Source organism: Talpa occidentalis, unplaced genomic scaffold (assembly GCF_014898055.3).
Source record: "Talpa occidentalis isolate TD23 unplaced genomic scaffold, MPIMG_talOcc4v2.1 talOcc4.15, whole genome shotgun sequence".
In the NCBI taxonomy this organism is placed as follows: Eukaryota; Metazoa; Chordata; class Mammalia; order Eulipotyphla; family Talpidae; genus Talpa; species Talpa occidentalis.
Genome location: NW_023601543.1, coordinates 10,497,257 through 10,514,170, shown reverse-complemented (window position 1 = coordinate 10,514,170; position 16,914 = coordinate 10,497,257). Strand labels below are relative to the sequence as shown.

The window sequence follows — 16,914 nt, the reverse complement described above, 5'->3', positions numbered from 1 at the left end:
AGGGGAGTCGGCGCGTCGTCGCGGCCTGTCCCCTGGCGCCCCGCCCCCGGGCTGTGCGTCGGCCCCGGGTGACGCCATGGTGGGCGTGTCGGCGCGACCCGAGACGTCGCGACGCGCCGACGATGGCGACGGCGTCCGCCTGAGCGGGCCTAGGTTTTGCAGCACTTCCTTGACGTGGCCGCGGGGGCCGCGGTCGCCTCGGAGCCGGTGGGCGGCGGCGGCGGCGGCGGCGGCGCGCGTGCGCTCCCGCCGCGCCCTGGACGCAGCGGCGGCGCCGAGGCCCGGGGACAGGGGACAGCCAGGTGGGCGGCGGCGCGGCCGAGCGGGTGTTGGGTGCGGGGCGGGGGCGGGGGCGGGGGCGGGCGCGAGGCGGGCGGGCGGTCCCGGCTTCCCGGGGGCTGCTGGGGCGCCGCGGGGAGGCGGGCCGCAGGGTGGCGGAGCGCGGGCCGAGCGGCCGTCCGGCTCTTCTCTGTGCTCCCCGCTGGCGTCATCTCGGCCTCTCCGCTCGCCTGCACCCTGCTCCTGGCTTAGGTCGCCAACATGAGTGGCCACAACTTGGAAAGGAACGATGAGTTTGATGAGCAGTTGCGATTGCAAGAATTGTACGGAGACCCCAAGGACGGTGACATCCAGAAGGAGCCCGGCGGTGAAAACGATACCTTCGGCCAGCCGCCGGCGGACACCCCCTACGAGTGGGACCTGGACAAGAAGGCTTGGTTCCCCAAGGTAAGAGAGTGGCCTGGGCGTCTATGCGCAGCGGGGCCCGCCTGGCCGGCCTCGAGGGGCGCTCCTGGCCCCTTTTCCTTTTGCGGAGCTCCTGGGTTAGAGACCTCAGGGATAGTGACGTTTCTTTTTGTTGTGTCTGTGGCAGACGTGTAAAGGAACCTGGATCTTCAGAGATGTCTGAAATGCGTTTTATTCTTAAGCCTCTTAAGTGCCTAATTCACTCTGAAGGTCACAGTTGGCTGTTATATTGGTGACTGCTTTTTATGGCAAAGAGGAAAAACACCACAAGCAAATTTAGTAGCTCGTGATCGCAGGTAGCCAACCTCACTGATCCTAGGTACTATGTGAAAAAAATGCATCTTCTTGACTCAAGAGAAGGAAAGTAGCCATTTATATACCTTCATGGGTTGAGTTTTTGTCCCTTTCGACTCTTTTGCTAAATGTTGCCTCTAGGCCTGTATGTCTGAAACATGTGCCACAGGATATGACCAAAGGTGCAAAGATGACGGATGGTAAAGATCTGTGTATTGGTTAAAGGACTTGGGGATTGTTATGTATTTTGAGTCAGCTTGTAAGTAAAATAGCTGGTGTTAAACTTGGTTGTGTAAACTTTTTGGTAAAAGTTTCATGGGCCTCATAGGGGTGGGAAAAAAAAAAGAATAACCAATATAAACCACTTTGTTTCCATTGTGTAGTTGACTTGTCATTTTAAAAATATTTATTTCCACTTTTTTTTTCTTTCCTATTCTGTGTATATTTTCCATTCCTTCCAAATTGTTAGGTTTAGTGTTTCCCTTTTGTACAGGTAATGCCAACTAGAGTACAGATGTGGTTTCATCAGACTTCTGAGGATTTTTACAATAGTCAGATAGTGGATTAATTTCTGACTCTCTTTGATGTTATGGAAGCCCATATCTCTTGAAACTTAGAGTTTCAAAAATTCCCCATCTCTACCTATCTCCAACTTTGATTGGCATGAAGATATAACTACATTTCTTTCATTGTGCAATTGTGCCTTTTGTTCCCCTTGAAAACCATGAGGATTTCTTCTTAATATGTTCTAACACTAAATGACTATGTGATTAAATTAGTGAGTTCAGTATTTAATGTTATAATTGTTAGCCTCATTCTTTATACACCAAATTGGAGTACTATTCTGTGTGTTCTCTGCATGGATATTTAAGTATTTAGTGTGCATAACCTTTTGTGCATCTAGATGGTAAAAAAAAATGGATTCTGTTGTTAGATTATATTAGTTGACTATTGGCTCATATTCTGTTTCATTGTTATCCAGTACTTCATTGTTATTTGTGCTTGTAGCCCTAGTCAAGGAGACTGTAGCGAGGTAGTAATTTATAAATGAAACAACTAGAAAAGGTGCCAACATCACTAACAGCCTGAAGGGTCTCTGACCTTTGTATTCATAATCCAAATACCTATGTATTACTTTTTATCATTTTACACATAGTTTCCCATGGCAGGTATTCTTTCATTTACATTGTAATCACATGTGTCATCTACAGAAACATTTCTATGTTGTTTATCTGAATCTGCTGTAGTTTAACACAGTATAAGTTCTTTATGGGGGGGGGTCATTTTTTAATGACCACATATGTGTATGCTGAAATTTTTTAGATCACTGAAGATTTCATCGCTACGTATCAGGCCAATTATGGCTTTTCTAGTGATGGTGCATCCAGCTCTACTGCAAGTGTGCAAGATGTGAATGCTAGGACTGTAGAGCAACCTCCACAAAGAAAAACCCCTGAACCCAGTGATCCCAAGAAGAGGGGAGAAAAGAGAAAGACTGAGTCAGGCAAGTGGATCTAACCAGCAAAACATGAACATAAAAATTAAAGTGTGTGTGTACGTACAGTCCCCTTTGGAGGCTTATAATAGCTTTGAGGGAATTGTAAAATGAGGGCTTTTTTATTTGGGTTAGTATGTTGTTTCTTGCACTAAGTTTTGCCCATTGTGTAGTTGACTTGTCATTTTAAAAATATTTATTTCCACTTTTTTTCTTTCCTATTCTGTGTATATTTTCCATTCCTTCCAAATTGTTAGGTTTAGTGTTTCCCTTTTGTACAGGTAATGCCAACTAGAGTACAGATGTGGTTTCATCAGGCTTCTGAGGATTTTTACAATAGTCAGATAGTGGATTAATTTCTGACTCTCTTTGATGTTATGGAAGCCCATATCTCTTGAAACTTAGAGTTTCAAAAATTCCCCATCTCTACCTATCTCCAACTTTGATTGGCATGAAGATATAACTACATTTCTTTCATTGTGCAATTGTGCCTTTTGTTCCCCTTGAAAACTGCCTCAGTCTCCCCCTTTGCAAAATAGAACTATTAATAAGGAGTTTTCTAAAGTTCTGTTTATACCTTTTGGGCCAGATTTGCTTTGGCTTGGCCATGTTTGACACAGTAGATTGGAGTCAGAAGCAACTTATGGCAGAGTCCAAAGTCAGTGCAGGATGAATTTTTTAAGGTAGCATCAGAATCATAAAGAACCATGGTAAATTAGCCATCTTTTTTTCAGACAGAGCTCTGAAACTAGTTATCAAAAGATCCAAATACTTTAAAAACTGGACAGTGATTTGAGTTAGCTTGTCTCGTTTCTAAGGGTGAGAGAAAACTTCTGGAAGTTTTGAGAAACTGCCACATTAAGATTTCATAATATAACTCTTCTTGCTTGTGCTTTATTGATTGATTTAATTTGTTTTGACTTGTAGGATGGTTTCATGTTGAAGAAGACAGAAATACGAATGTATATGTGTCTGGTATGTATATTTTTAAAAACAAATTTGGAGTCCATGGGAATACGTTTCATGTCAGAGAATGCACAGATTCAAGCTTCCTTCTTATATAAAAAATCCCCACTTCCCCCCCCCCCCAATAAAACAAATTTGGAGTAGAAAATACTCGGTTAGAGAAATTTTTTACAAAGTGGATTTTAGTTTTCAATGTCTCTAAAGTCTTTATCGTTGTGTCATTTTTTTTTTTTTGCTTAGCTCTTTACATACATAAAGAATGTTATTACAAAATGAAGAGGAATTTAGTATGTGAAATTTTGCATGCCATTCTTTTTGTGTGCTTTAGATAACTTACAGAACTTTTCCCTTTCAGATTCAGTAACACAAATCTTAAGCAAGCATATTTTAATATATAATCTCTTTGTTGTAGAATATCTATGTCAATTTTTCCCCCTAATATTACAGGTTTGCCTCCAGACATCACAGTGGATGAATTTATACAGCTCATGTCCAAGTTTGGCATCATTATGAGAGATCCTCAAACAGAAGAATTTAAGGTCAAGCTTTACAAAGATAATCAAGGAAATCTTAAAGGCGATGGGCTATGCTGTTATTTGAAGGTTAGTTACATGATCAGATAATTTGCTCAGATCTCCATTTTTAACCCAGGAACCAGAACTGTAATTTTGTATAGGTGAAAATCAAAACCAAGAACTATTCAGAACAGTGTATGAAGAGAACAGAAATTTCAGTTTGTGCCTTTGTTTTTCACACAGATAAGGCATTTGATGATCTTTGTATGAAAAAAATATGTTGTCAAGTCAAACTTCTTGTGTATTAAAAGGATTCTTCCTGCAAAGACCTCTAGGAATTTTCACATATAATCAACTCAGAATCAATTCAGGTTTTAAAAATTCCCAAAGAAAAGAAGCCAATAACATTTCATTTGCCCATTGAAGTGAATTAAACTATGGTTCAGCAAACTCCAGCCTGCTACCTGTCTTTGCAAATAAAGTTTTATTGGAACACAACCACACTGGTTGATTTACACATTTATCTAATGACTGCTTTCAAATTTCAGCATCAGGGTTGCATGGTTGCAGCACAGACCGTGTGGCCCACAAAGCTTTAATATATTTAGTAACTAGTAGTTTACAAAAGAAGTTTTCTGACTCCTGAATTAGACCATAAAGGAAATGATGGCTTATGCCCACCGTTCTGAAATAGTTTTTTTTTTTTTTTTTAAAGATTTATTTATTTATTTATACAAGCACTGGGTATAGTCAGAAGCACAGGAAGATGAAAGAATTCACCAGAGCCAGAGCAGGGAGCAGAACAGGCAGATGGACGGATGAGGGGAGCAGCGGGTGGCAGGAGAAGTCTGCGCGCCATGTGGGACCCTCACCCGGTGGCCAGGGATTGAACCGGCGCTGCAGAGGCTGCGGGCAGTTTCGCAACCCAGCGCTCAACTGCTGTGCCACCGGCGAGGCCCTCTGAAATAGTTTTTGAATGGAAGAAAAGAAAATGGTAGTAACAAATTTGCAGAACTCTCTGTGATACTAGAAGTTGACGCAGGGAGAGCACAGTGTGAAAGTCGCCATCATTTCTGGAACAGCTATCACCTTAGGAGCTTGTGTTTCACATTATCGCAGGGTACAAAAGAAATGGGCCTGATGGTGACATAGACATTTGTCATAGGAGCTGAAGATGGCTGCAAAGTAAAATCAAAGTGATACAACAGTATAAACACCAGGCGTATGTTGTGAGTCTCCAGCATTCTAATGGGACTGGAAGGGGGTGGCATTAAACTCACAGCTTTTTGGGAGATGGGCTTTGGACCTGGTTCTTGAATATGATGGGGATGATGGGACATGAGGATGACCATTGTAGGAAAGGAGTTATGTAATTTTTACGGGGAAGGAATTTTTGGAATTTTACAAGTGCTTCAAAGATTATTAAAAGTCTAGGAACAGATTCCTAAGGGGTTTGATTGGATTTTAATTTTTTTTAAGAAAAAGTGGTTTGGGAAAACTATATGTACAATTTATGGCCCACATTGGCAAACCAGTCACTTGAGTTCCAGAAGAATATAGTTAATTGCTCCAGGATCTGTGTGTGTTTGTAGCTGAGTTGAATTGTCCTTCTCTGATCTCAGCTTCTCATGTCTTCAACTTTGTGTAAGGCTGACAGCTACTCTCTTTCTATAGGCCCCAGAATCCACAAATGTCTTTCATATACAGGCCATTGGATAATCATCTTTTACTTCTCAGTCTATTACAGACCTACATTTCAGTTGGTGAACAAAAATGTTAAAGGCTGACTATACTATTCCCAGGTTCCTTTAGTCCTCTAGTCTTTTGAGTGTTAGAAGAATTTTAAAACTTGGAATGCACCATAGAACTCATGCAAGTCCTTTTGCCTCATTCTGCAAATGAGAAAATGACAGTCCACGAGGCAATACTGCTTTTCCAGTAATGAGTGTTCATTGAGCATCTATCATCTGCCAATCACTGAGAACCTTTATATACAGTATTTCACTTAATTTTGTCAAGAGCCCACCAATGAAGGCATTACTATTCCCTTTTACAGGTGAAGAAATTGAGGCTCGGGGAGCTTAAATAACTTGCCCAAGTTCACATAGCTAGTTGGGGACATCTATGTCTTCAGGACAGGTTTTGTGATACACATTCTAGAGTTCTTTATCTCAAAATAGGTAGTTATCAAGTCTTAATTGCAGGTATAGTCATTATTCATCTGAAACAACTGAAGTTTTATTTTACTGTGTAATTTGCTGGCTATTCCTTGTTTTACCTTTATAAAGAGGGAATCTGTGGACCTCGCATTGAAACTCTTGGATGAAGATGAAATTAGAGGCTACAAATTACATGTCGAGGTTGCAAAGTTTCAACTGAAGGGGGAATATGACGCCTCAAAGAAGAAGAAGAAGTGCAAAGACTACAAGAAGAAATTGTCTCTGCAGCAAAAGTTTGTGGTTTTTTTTCCTTTTTAAAAGAGCCACCTAGTTTTGTTCCATTGAGTATGCCTACAAATTATTTTTAAAGAATTTCATTCGATCATCAGGAACCTTTTGTACATACGTTGGGATGATTTGACAGTGGTGATTTTCATTTTCTGGGATGTTTATTTAATGGGGTTCAAATAAGGTAAAAGAGCCATCTCTTCAGAAAAATGTTGAACACCAGATTAAATAAGATAGATCAGGCTAGTGTACCAAAGTTCATTTTTGATGTGGATTGAACCTCAGCTACATCTGGGACTTGAATTCTTGTGTACAAGTTTGTTAGTAGAAATTAGATATGATAGGTTTATCATATTTGCTGTATATGATGTCATCAGGTTTACATTTGGTTAGTATACTTTTTGAAATATACTAGTTTTAAGAAATGTAGTAAGTGCTTTTGTTATTGTTGGAGTGAATTCTAATGGCACCTCTAACACTATGCATAAGCCAATGAGCGAATGACCTAACAGCAGGTAGTTGTAACTCAACAGCTTTTACAGGAATAGGTGACATAGATACCTACATATTGTACAAGTAACAGTAAAATTTAAGATTGTAACAGTGAACAGTTTCACATGTTTCAATGCAGTTTGTTCTTTATAAAGTACCTAAAAACCAATATATAGCTTGAATAGTTTTTAGTCCTTAAGGTACAAGTACTAACTAAGCAGCAATTTCCAGGACTCTCATTGGAATATTTGTAATCAAGCAGCAGTTCTGGAAAAAAAAATTCTGGGAATTTCAGATACTGCATCCTTCTCTTATCTGCCCATTATTTTTATTTCGGAAAGTTCTCTGAATGGAACAGTGACTAATACACATTGTTTTGGAATCAAATATCATAATTGAATTCTCAATAAAGGATTATATTCATTTTCCCCCTCTCTCCAACAAGTAGGAAATGAAATTCACAATTTCTTTTTTTTGTTGTTGCTTTAGGCAGTTGGATTGGAGACCTGAGAAAAAAGCCGGACCATCTCGAATGCGCCATGAGCGAGTTGTCATCATCAAAAATATGTTTCATCCTATGGATTTTGAGGTAGGAGGAAGTTATTGATAGAAACAGTGACATGCTTGCCTTAAAGAGAGCCCAGGGTCTCCCTGGTGGTGCAGGGGTTAAAGTCTCAATGCTAATGGCGTTACTCATGGAAGAACAGCTCTTTATTCTCTGTTGTATTAATGAAAGTTAATGATAACAAGTAACACACATGAAAGAAAGTGGAAAATTCCAGATTTACAAATGATCTTGTTGCAACCCAACCCACTCTTGTGTATTTGAACAGTCAGCTGGCAATACTTAGCCCCCTTAGAGGGGCCCCTGAATGGTCTGTTGAGCACCATCCTGGCCAAGAGTGAAGTGTAGGGTTTACCAGGCACCTGTGGGCTCTGTGCATCATTTGCAGTCATCGGGAAGCTATGTGGTCTATTTATAATGTTGTTTGATGTCTCTTTGGACTAGAATCCTGAAGAATCTTGAAATCTAACAGCTGCTTTAGACTTGCAGTGATAATATACTATGTTAAAATAACTCACACATACACATGCACACTAGTTGCTTTTAGAAAAGCTGTTCTTGCCAGGAGGGACTTTGACAGGAATGTGTAGCTGGGTCTGCGAGGTACAACTCTGAAATTTCCTATGACTGATCACGTTTTTGCCTCCTTATAAACGGTTGTGTTTTTTTTTTTTTTTTTTTGGTTAGGTAACCTATTGATTTCTGTGACTTGAGGTCGCTGATTCATACATTCCGTACTCCTAATGCTTGAAATTTAATTCAGACTATGAATCCTCTACAAGTAGAAGTCATTGTGTACTGACATCTGCTTTTGTTTCTGCCTCCTGTCTTGCCTGTTGAGACACCTAATTTGAGTCTAGCTGTCAACCTGGAGAGACTTATTTTTTCCTGACTTAACAAATATTCTTTCCTTCAAAAAGCCAACAAGGCCTCTACCTTGTTCACTGTTAGCATTCCCAGTATTTGGATTGTGACTGGCACACAGTAGGCCCTCAGTATGTATCTATTAATAGGCCCTTAGCATTTGTATGAAGAAAAGGTGAGAAAAAGATGGAATGAATCCCCTGTTACTCATTCACCCAGTGGATAAAATATTTTCTTTTTGGCATCTTTGCAGATGACGTTTTCTTTTCAGATGCTCTGCCATGATACCTGGAGGTTTTGATGTAGAAATAAAGAAGATGATTCTTCCTTCCAGGGTAGAATTATGCTTAAATTTAAGATGTGTTAAATAATTTGAAAGACTTTTGTGTTTTTAATAAAATTCTGCTTTCCCTTGGCAAATAATAGAAGTGTCAGAATTAGTTTATCAAGCTCTGAAAAAAAATTTTGTTGGCTGTTCACTATGTGTAAAAGACTGCCTTGTGCTGAGGTGTTCAGAACTCAGTAAAACAGTCTGTCTCCAGAAAGCACAGTAATGGGAGCTGATCATGCACATCCCTCCGCCTCCAAAAGCCCAGGTGTGACTTCACCGAATTACTGTTATGCTCCATTCCCCATTTCTCTCAGGTCTGATCATTTTTTGTGAAACAAATTGGTATCTTCTCCCAAATTAGACAGCAGCAGAAATACAGGGTCCTGCTGGCAATAGTTTTAGAAGTCTCAGATTTGTAGAACTTTTATATTTTTGAGTTTAAATTGCATTTCTTTAGGGCCTCCCTGGTGGCGCAGCGGTTGAGTGCTGGGTTGCGAAGTTGTCCACAGCCTCTGCAGCGCCGGTTCAATCCCCGGCTGCTCCCCGGCCACCAGAGGAGGGTCCCACATGGCGCGCAGACCTCTCCTGCTGCCCGCTGCTCCCCTCAGCAGTGTGCTTCAGTCCTTCTGCCTGCTCTGCTTCCTGCTCTGGCTCTGGTGAATTCTCTCACCCTCCCGTGCTTCTGACTGTACCTAGTGCTTGTATAAATAAATAAATAAATCTTTTTTTTTTAAATTGCATTTCTTTAGCTATCAGTTTAATTCTCACAGGGAGTCTTAAATCCTTTTGTTATTGGCGGGGAGTGTTGCTTGAACTCAAGGCCACTAGCAGTAGCTGTGCTTGAGTGTTCTTAAATAGACTTGTAGTTGCAAGAAAACAGTAGCTGAAAATGTATTTCATTATATGCTAAATAATACTCCTTATTTGTGTGATTCCGTCCAATGTGGTAAGAGATGAGAAGAACATGAATCTGTGTATGGGAGGTTTACCTTGTGAGTTAAAACAGACTCTTGGAAGCACGAGAAATGATCTTAGAACAGTTACTCAACCAAAGGGATCTGTTTCTCCATTACAACATTTCTGTAAATAGGCATCTATGCAAAACACAAAGCAAAGGGTTCTCGTGGCTATTGTGACACCCATGCAGAATGAGGAATTAGCAATCTCTGACTTCGGATATCCATGGCACTTCTGCCTTTCCAATAGCCATTATTTGGGATTTCTATTCCCACTTCCCTTTGTTCTCCTTTGCCACTGCACACCCTATTGCTGCCTACCTGACTCATCCATTTCCTTCCTCTTCAAGCGGGAAGCCCTGTAGTAGCAACAGTCATGGTGATCTGACTTCATTTGATTTTGATTTTTCTTAAATTTTGTAGACTGCAGACAAACCTTTTGTTATTTGTTGGTTTGTCAAAGCTAGAAAATTGATTCTCAGGATTTGTACCCAAAAAAGGGAGGCAAACCTGTTTCAACCATGTGCCTTTTTGCAGGATGATCCATTGGTGCTGAATGAGATCAGAGAAGACCTTCGAGTAGAGTGTGCAAAGTTTGGACAAATTAGGAAGCTCCTTCTCTTTGATGTAAGTTCATGGCTGGGACAAATGATTCCTAAAGCAATGAGACTTCTGGTTTAATAAGTTATTACCAAATGTCAGTATGCCCTCCAATTTCAAATGAATGCTTTATGTAGCTGGTCTGCTATCTGGTGGTAGTCATCCCTTAGCAGTAATTCCATGGACCTTGATTATAAGTCAAGACTCTCCTAGACTTTGTATATGTGATTAATTCTCTTCATCATCAGTTAGGCATAGCTGTTCAAGTGTAAAAAAAAAGTACAAGAAAAATGGATGAAACCTTATGGTTCACTATTGTCCACATTTTCCCTTTGTGAATTATTCTCTTCTGGATTTGGAGAACAATCAGAAGAGTATCCTCCTGTATGTTCCCCTTCTCACTTTTTTTTTACTTCTAAAATGGACACAAATAACTAAAGGCACCATTTATTGAGTGGTTGCTACAAGCTACTTGACAGGTGCTCTCATTTGATCTTCACAGCCCTTTGAGGTAGGTAAGTGCTATTATACCCATTTTGCAGATGAGAAAGCTGAAACTAGAGGTTGGACGCCTGGCCCAAGGTCACTGAACTGGTAAATGGCAGAGCCAGGATTTAATTACAGGGCTATTTGATTTCAGCCTCCTTACTCTTAGCAAGTCTACTTTCTTGCCTTTCATTAGACAGTGTTGTCAGTGGAAGCATTTCCAAGGGCATCGTGTTTGGTTCTTGCTAAACAAGATTCAGCTAAAGAAGCAGCTACAGAAGAAAAGACTTTATACAGAAAATCTTGATGTATAGAACATTTATTGCTTAGCTACTTTGTTAAGCGTGTATGTTTTTTTAAAATCTTGATTTCCTTTCTCCCTCCCTACTTCCTTGATTCCCTCCCTCCATTCCTTACCCTTTCTCTTCCCGCCCCCCCTCTTTATTTTCTTGTGTTTATAGAGACACCCAGATGGAGTGGCCTCTGTGTCCTTTAGGGATCCAGAGGAAGCTGATTATTGCATTCAAACCCTTGATGGAAGGTGGTTTGGTGGCCGTCAAATCACAGCAGAAGCTTGGGATGGGACTACAGATTATCAGGTAAATGCTGTCACTGTCAAGAGCACATAAATTGTTTCATCACAAACAACTACTAATCTTGCAGTCCTTCAGTTAAGTTTTGGGTTCTGTTTAATGTTTAATGTAATAATACTTCTTTTAAATAATACTTTGCACTCATGGGCCTCCCCTGGTGGCGCAGGTGGTTGAGCGTAGCGCTGTGAAGCTGTCCACAGCCTCTGCAGCACCGGTTCGATCCCGGCCAGCCGCTGAGGGTCCCACATGGCGCGGCAGACCTCTCCTGTCTCATCCACTGCTCCCCTCAGCAGTGTATTTCATCAGTCTGCCTGTTCTGTTCTCTGCTCTGTCTCTGGTGAATCCTCTCACCCTCCTGTGCATCCTGTCTGTACCCTGGTTCTTGTATAAATAAATGAATAAATCTTAAAAAAAATAATACTTTGCACTTAGAAGGTAGAGAAAAATATTTCAGTCTTCAATTTGTAAGTCTGCGATTTTGAGGATTGCTGAGAACAGTAATAAGAACTCATTAAACCAAAATATTGCTATTCCTTTCTGCGTTACAAAGTGCAGCCAGAGCTGAAATACCAACTTTTTTTGGAGATTTATTTATTTGTATAAGAACTAGGGTACAGGTCAGAGGTGCGGGGGCGCGGGGGGGGGGTGAGAGGATTCACCAGAGAGAGTGGGGAGCAGAACAGGCAGATCTACTGAAACATACTGCTGAGGGGAGCAGCAGGCGAGGCAGGAGAGGTCTGCTGTGCCATGTGGGTTGCTCCCTGGTTGGGGATCGAACTTGTGCTGCAGTGGGTGGTGATAGCTTGACAGTGCTGTTTTTAACCCCTGCACCACCAGGGAGGCCCCCAACTTTTTTTTTTTTAAAGATTTATTTATACAAGAACCAGGGTACAGGCCAGATGTGCAGGAGGGTGAGAAGATTCACCAGAGACAGAGTGGGGAACAGAGCAGGTGGACTGATGAAATACACTGCTAAGGGGAGCAGCGGGTGAGACAGGAGAGGTCTGTTGTGCTGTGTGGGTTTCTCCCTGGCCGGCTGAGGTTGAACCCACACTGCAGAGGCTACGGACAACTTCACAGTGCGGTGCTCAACCACCTGCACCACGAGGGAGGCCCCTGAACCAACTTTTTAATTCATGAGACATTTCTGTAGTTCTCTGGTGTTTAGCATTAATTGAAGTGATCTCGTTTACAGTTTAACCCTAGTAAATCAAAATGTAAAGTTGAAAACTGAAGCTAGGGAATTGCTTTGATACCTAAGAAGACATGCCTTATGAAATCAGAGTACTTTTGTTGATATTAGAAATACTCAGGGCCTCCCTGGTGGCGCAAGGGGTTAAGCACCACACTATGAAGCAAAATCAGAGTACTTTTGTTGATTTTAGAAATACTCAGGGCCTCCCTGGTGGTGCAAGGGGTTAAGCACCACACTATGAAGAAATCGCAGCCTCTGTGGCACGAGTTCAATCCCTGGCCAGCCAGGGAGCAACCCACATGGCGCAGCAGACCTCTCCTTTCATGCCCGCTGCTCCCCTCAGCCATGTACTTCAGTCAATCTGCCTGTTCTGTTCCCCACTCTGTCTCTGGTGAATCCTCTCACCCCCGCATCTCTGGCCTGTACCCCAGCTCTTGTATGCATAAATAAATAAAATGAAAAAAGAAAGAAATACTCAGACATTGTTACTATTTTTCGTCTCAAACTGATTTTAATGACAGTTTATACTTATGCACAGGTGGAAGAGACCACAAGAGAAAGGGAGGAAAGGCTGAGAGGATGGGAGGCTTTCCTCAATGCTCCTGAAGCCAACAGAGGCCTTCAGCGTTCAAATTCTGTCTGTGCTTCAGAAAGGGCAGGACCTTCCAGAGTGAGGCATTTTTCCGAGCACCCTAGCACATCTAAAGCAAATGCTGAAGAAGCCACAAGTAACATGGCATTTGAAGAACCTATAGAGGAAAAGAAATTTGAAAAAGCAGAAGAAGATGGAGGAGAATTTGAAGAAGATGCAACTGGAAAAAATCCTAAAGAAGATGGCCCTGAAAAGGTGGCTGAAGAAAGCCGCCCCCCAAAAAAATTTGAAGAAAGCTGCCTCCAGAATCAGTCTGAGGCTGGCTGCCTCAAAAGAAAGCATAACGAAGAGTGCCCTGAAAGGGAATCTGGAGAAAGCAGTGTGGGGAAGGAGCTTAAAGAGGGCAATCCTAAAAAGGAAGCTAAGGAGAATGGCCCTGAAAAAGAATCAGGAAAGAAAAGAGTCAAGAATGATTATGAGGAGAATGGCATTGAAAAGGGGTCTGACGAAGATAGCCTTGACAAGGAGGGGAAAGAGGGCAGCCCCTCAAAGGAGTCTGAAGAAGATGCCTCAGAAGGAGAATCTGAAGACTGCTCTGAAAAGCATTTTGAAGGTGGCTCTGAGAAAGAATTTGAAGAGAATGGTCTCGGAAAAGATTTTGATGAAGATGATGCTGACAAGGAGTTTAATGAAAACATTCTCGAAAAAGAGCTCGAAGAAAATGACTCTGCAAGATCAGAATTTGATGACGACAGCTCTGAAAACGTGTTAGATGAAGAAGGCTCTGAGAGAGACTTTGACCAAGAGTCAGATGAAAAGGAAGAAGAGGAGGATGCGTATGAGAAAGTATTCGATGATGAATCTGATGAAAAAGACGGCGAAGAAGATACAGATGAAAAGGAGGAAGATGCAGACGAAAAGCTGTTCGAAGAGTCAGATGAAAAGGAGGATGAAGACGTAGCTGTAAAGGAAGATGAAGACGTCAATGACAAGTTGTACACATTCGAAGATGACGATTCCAGTGAGAAGCTGTTTGGCGACTCTGATGAGAGAGGGAGTGTGGGTGGTGTGGGGGATCCTAAGGAAGATGGCCCTCTGTCCACAGGCAGCAGCTTTGTCCTCAGTAGTGATGACGATGACGATGACGACGACGACGACATTTAATCCCTTCAGCGTGCTTTTTAGGGAGAAGAGTCCTCCATCTACATCTTGCCTGTTTGCCAGGGTAATTGCCAGTAGTGTCACATGAACATGTGCATAGGGGTAGGATGCCATCAGATTAATGTATTGATGTTTTCATTATTACTGTACTTAATGATTTTAAATACATGTTAAGTGGCTGTTCGGTTAAAACTTCATAGTTACAGTGCAAGTAAACTGGAAACATGTCCTTTGTCGGATTTGTTAAATGCATGCAGAATAATATTTTTTAAAAGTATTCTGATTGAAGTTTGTGATATTCAGAAATAAAATTAAGTTGTTAATATGCAGAAACTGAAAAATTGGACTTGAGTTAAATTGCATTTTAAATTGCCGCTATTGCTTTATTCATACTAAAATCTGGTTTTTCTAAGGACTAGAAACATCCCATAGGAGTCTCCTTGCTTCTAGCTTATGTTACCTCTCATGTCCTCATTTCCCTGCTGTAAACCAGGTGTTACTAACCTTGTAAAGTAAATAACACTTTGGAGTTTTTCCTTCGCCAGTCTTTGCAAGTTGCTTTTGTTTTCTGCCCTCTTTCTATGAACATTGACTCTCGGATGTGCAAAAGTGAACTTCCTGCATATATGAAGGAGGACGTTAGAATTGAATCATGTATTGTTTGGGCCCTTTTACAAGTTGATTAAAGTTAAGGGACCTGTCCCCAGAAAACTGTATGCACACACTACACAACTTTTGGTATACAGTTTGGGGAGGGCCTTGGAGCGCCTGGAACTTAAGAACTGCTTTTGTCATGCATACTTCAGTTTTTTGTTCTTGTTCTAGAATCAAGGCACCTAGAACTGTGCTAAGTTGTGTAGTCCCAGTGCAATTCGGGTCTTTCTTGTTTATGCTTTCCAAATTCAGTGTTGATGAATTGACTTCTGATGTAGAATTAAGAAGTTATTCTCATAAATTAGAAGTATTATAAAATAAACTGCAATGATGCTTTTTCATGATACCAGCTGTAAGTGTAATCTTTGCCCTCTCTCAGACAGGAAAGATTTCTCATACTTCAAGCCAGATTTCTGCGGATTCTCTAGTTGATGTCTGGGATTTCTTAAAATCATCAGAATTTCCACCAGGGATCCACCAATAAAAGGAGGTGAAGAAAGTTAAGTACAGAAAAATTGCAAACCAAAATAGTGTTTTCTTTGCAGATAAACTAGGGGCGTTTAAACGCTAAATGTGTTGGAAAATTGGTTTTCTAAACAAAAAACGCATTATCTCCCATACACAGTGGTTGGGACACATGATCACAGTGTAAATTAGCTCTAGAACTGTTAGATGGACGCTGTATTCATTCTAAATTAATTTGGTTGATAGCAAATACTCACCTCTTTTTATATACACACCCTGGAGACGAAAGTCACAAACAGCTGTAAAATAGTAAATAATTTATGAGGTGACACAGAAATAGAGTCATGAATCGCGCACAACACAGTAACCTGTTTACTAAGGAATCGGGTTTCACTGGTCCTCAAAATGGAATTAACTGTGAGTCAACAATACATAATGTTATCAAAGGAGAAACATGGGGGTGAATTTTAAGCACATAATGTTCAACAATTACCTGATAATTTCTAAAGTTAGTGCTTCATAAGACTATATAGTTTTACAAAAATATAAAATAATGTATTCAATCCTGAGTCCATGGAGCAGAAGTGGCCTTGGGATGCCTTTAAGTGGCTTGAATGCCCTAGTCTGAGTCCACAAACTTGAAACTTCACATTAGAAATTAAAGATATTACTGGTCTTCTGCATGATTTCACTCATGCAGTGACTAGAAATAGAATATAAATGGGAAATCAGACAAAATTGAACCCTAGAAATACAACTAGAATTGAGGCTACCAGAGTGGGAGTTGGAGTGGGAGGCTCGAAGAACTGTGGTGGAACTGGGTGCCTTGCTGGTGGTGAGGTACAACATCTAAACAGGTGTGGACCTATACCCTTAATTCATACGCAGTGTTGCAAACCAAAGTTACAATAAAATGTATTTTAAAAAATACTCCTGGCCTTGGCAATATTTAATGAAATATTTGAAATCATTACTTCTTTCTATAAAGAACAAAACCCCAAAGACCTGACAGGGCAAAAGTGAAGTAATTTGTTCCAGGATCTGTTTTTCTTCCCAAATAAATGACACTGGACTCTGTTAAGCCCCAAGTTGCCAAATCTAATCCATTTGGATGCCACCACATTTTCCTTTTTAGAATGGAATCTCTTTTTCTGATCTAAGTTAGTGATTATGAGGCTTGGAGGAAAAGTAGAAGTTAGCTAATTTTCTGAATACACCTTTCTCAAATAATATGAATTTTTTTTTTAAAAAAAGATTTATTTATTTATACAAGCACTGGATACAGTCAGAAGCGTGGGAGGGTGAGAGGATTCACCAGAGCCAGAGCGGGGAACAGCACAGGCAGACTGACGAAATACACTGCTGAGGGGAGCAGCGGGCACGTCAGGAGAGGTCTGTCACACCATGTGGGACCCTCGTCGGTGGCTGGGGATTGAACCGGCGCTGCAGAGGCTGCGGGCAGCTTCGCAGCCCAGGGCTCAACCGCTGCGCCACCAGGG

General features: G+C 41.2%; 1 protein-coding gene across 1 annotated transcript; it reads left to right on the top strand.

Annotated features, from left to right (window-relative positions):
• Positions 1–249: 249 nt before the first annotated feature.
• HTATSF1 (HIV-1 Tat specific factor 1) lies at positions 250–16,323 on the top strand. The gene is made up of 10 exons (XM_037511874.2): positions 250–302; positions 532–726; positions 2,362–2,542; positions 3,461–3,508; positions 3,947–4,101; positions 6,303–6,466; positions 7,443–7,542; positions 10,207–10,296; positions 11,217–11,354; positions 13,082–16,323. Exons 2-10 carry the CDS (start codon positions 541–543, stop codon positions 14,297–14,299), a joined length of 2,280 nt encoding a protein of 759 aa, XP_037367771.1. The 5' UTR covers positions 250–302; positions 532–540; the 3' UTR covers positions 14,300–16,323.
• The last annotated feature ends 591 nt before the right edge of the window (positions 16,324–16,914 follow it).

Excerpts from the sequence above, each read along its gene's own strand:
- HTATSF1 (XM_037511874.2), top strand. The coding sequence starts at position 541 with ATGAGTGGCCACAACTTGGAAAGGAACGATGAGTTTGATGAGCAGTTG. Across the intron at positions 4,102-6,302 it reads GGCTATGCTGTTATTTGAAG|AGGGAATCTGTGGACCTCGC; the intron begins GTTAGTTACATG and ends ACCTTTATAAAG. Across the intron at positions 11,355-13,081 it reads ATGGGACTACAGATTATCAG|GTGGAAGAGACCACAAGAGA; the intron begins GTAAATGCTGTC and ends ACTTATGCACAG.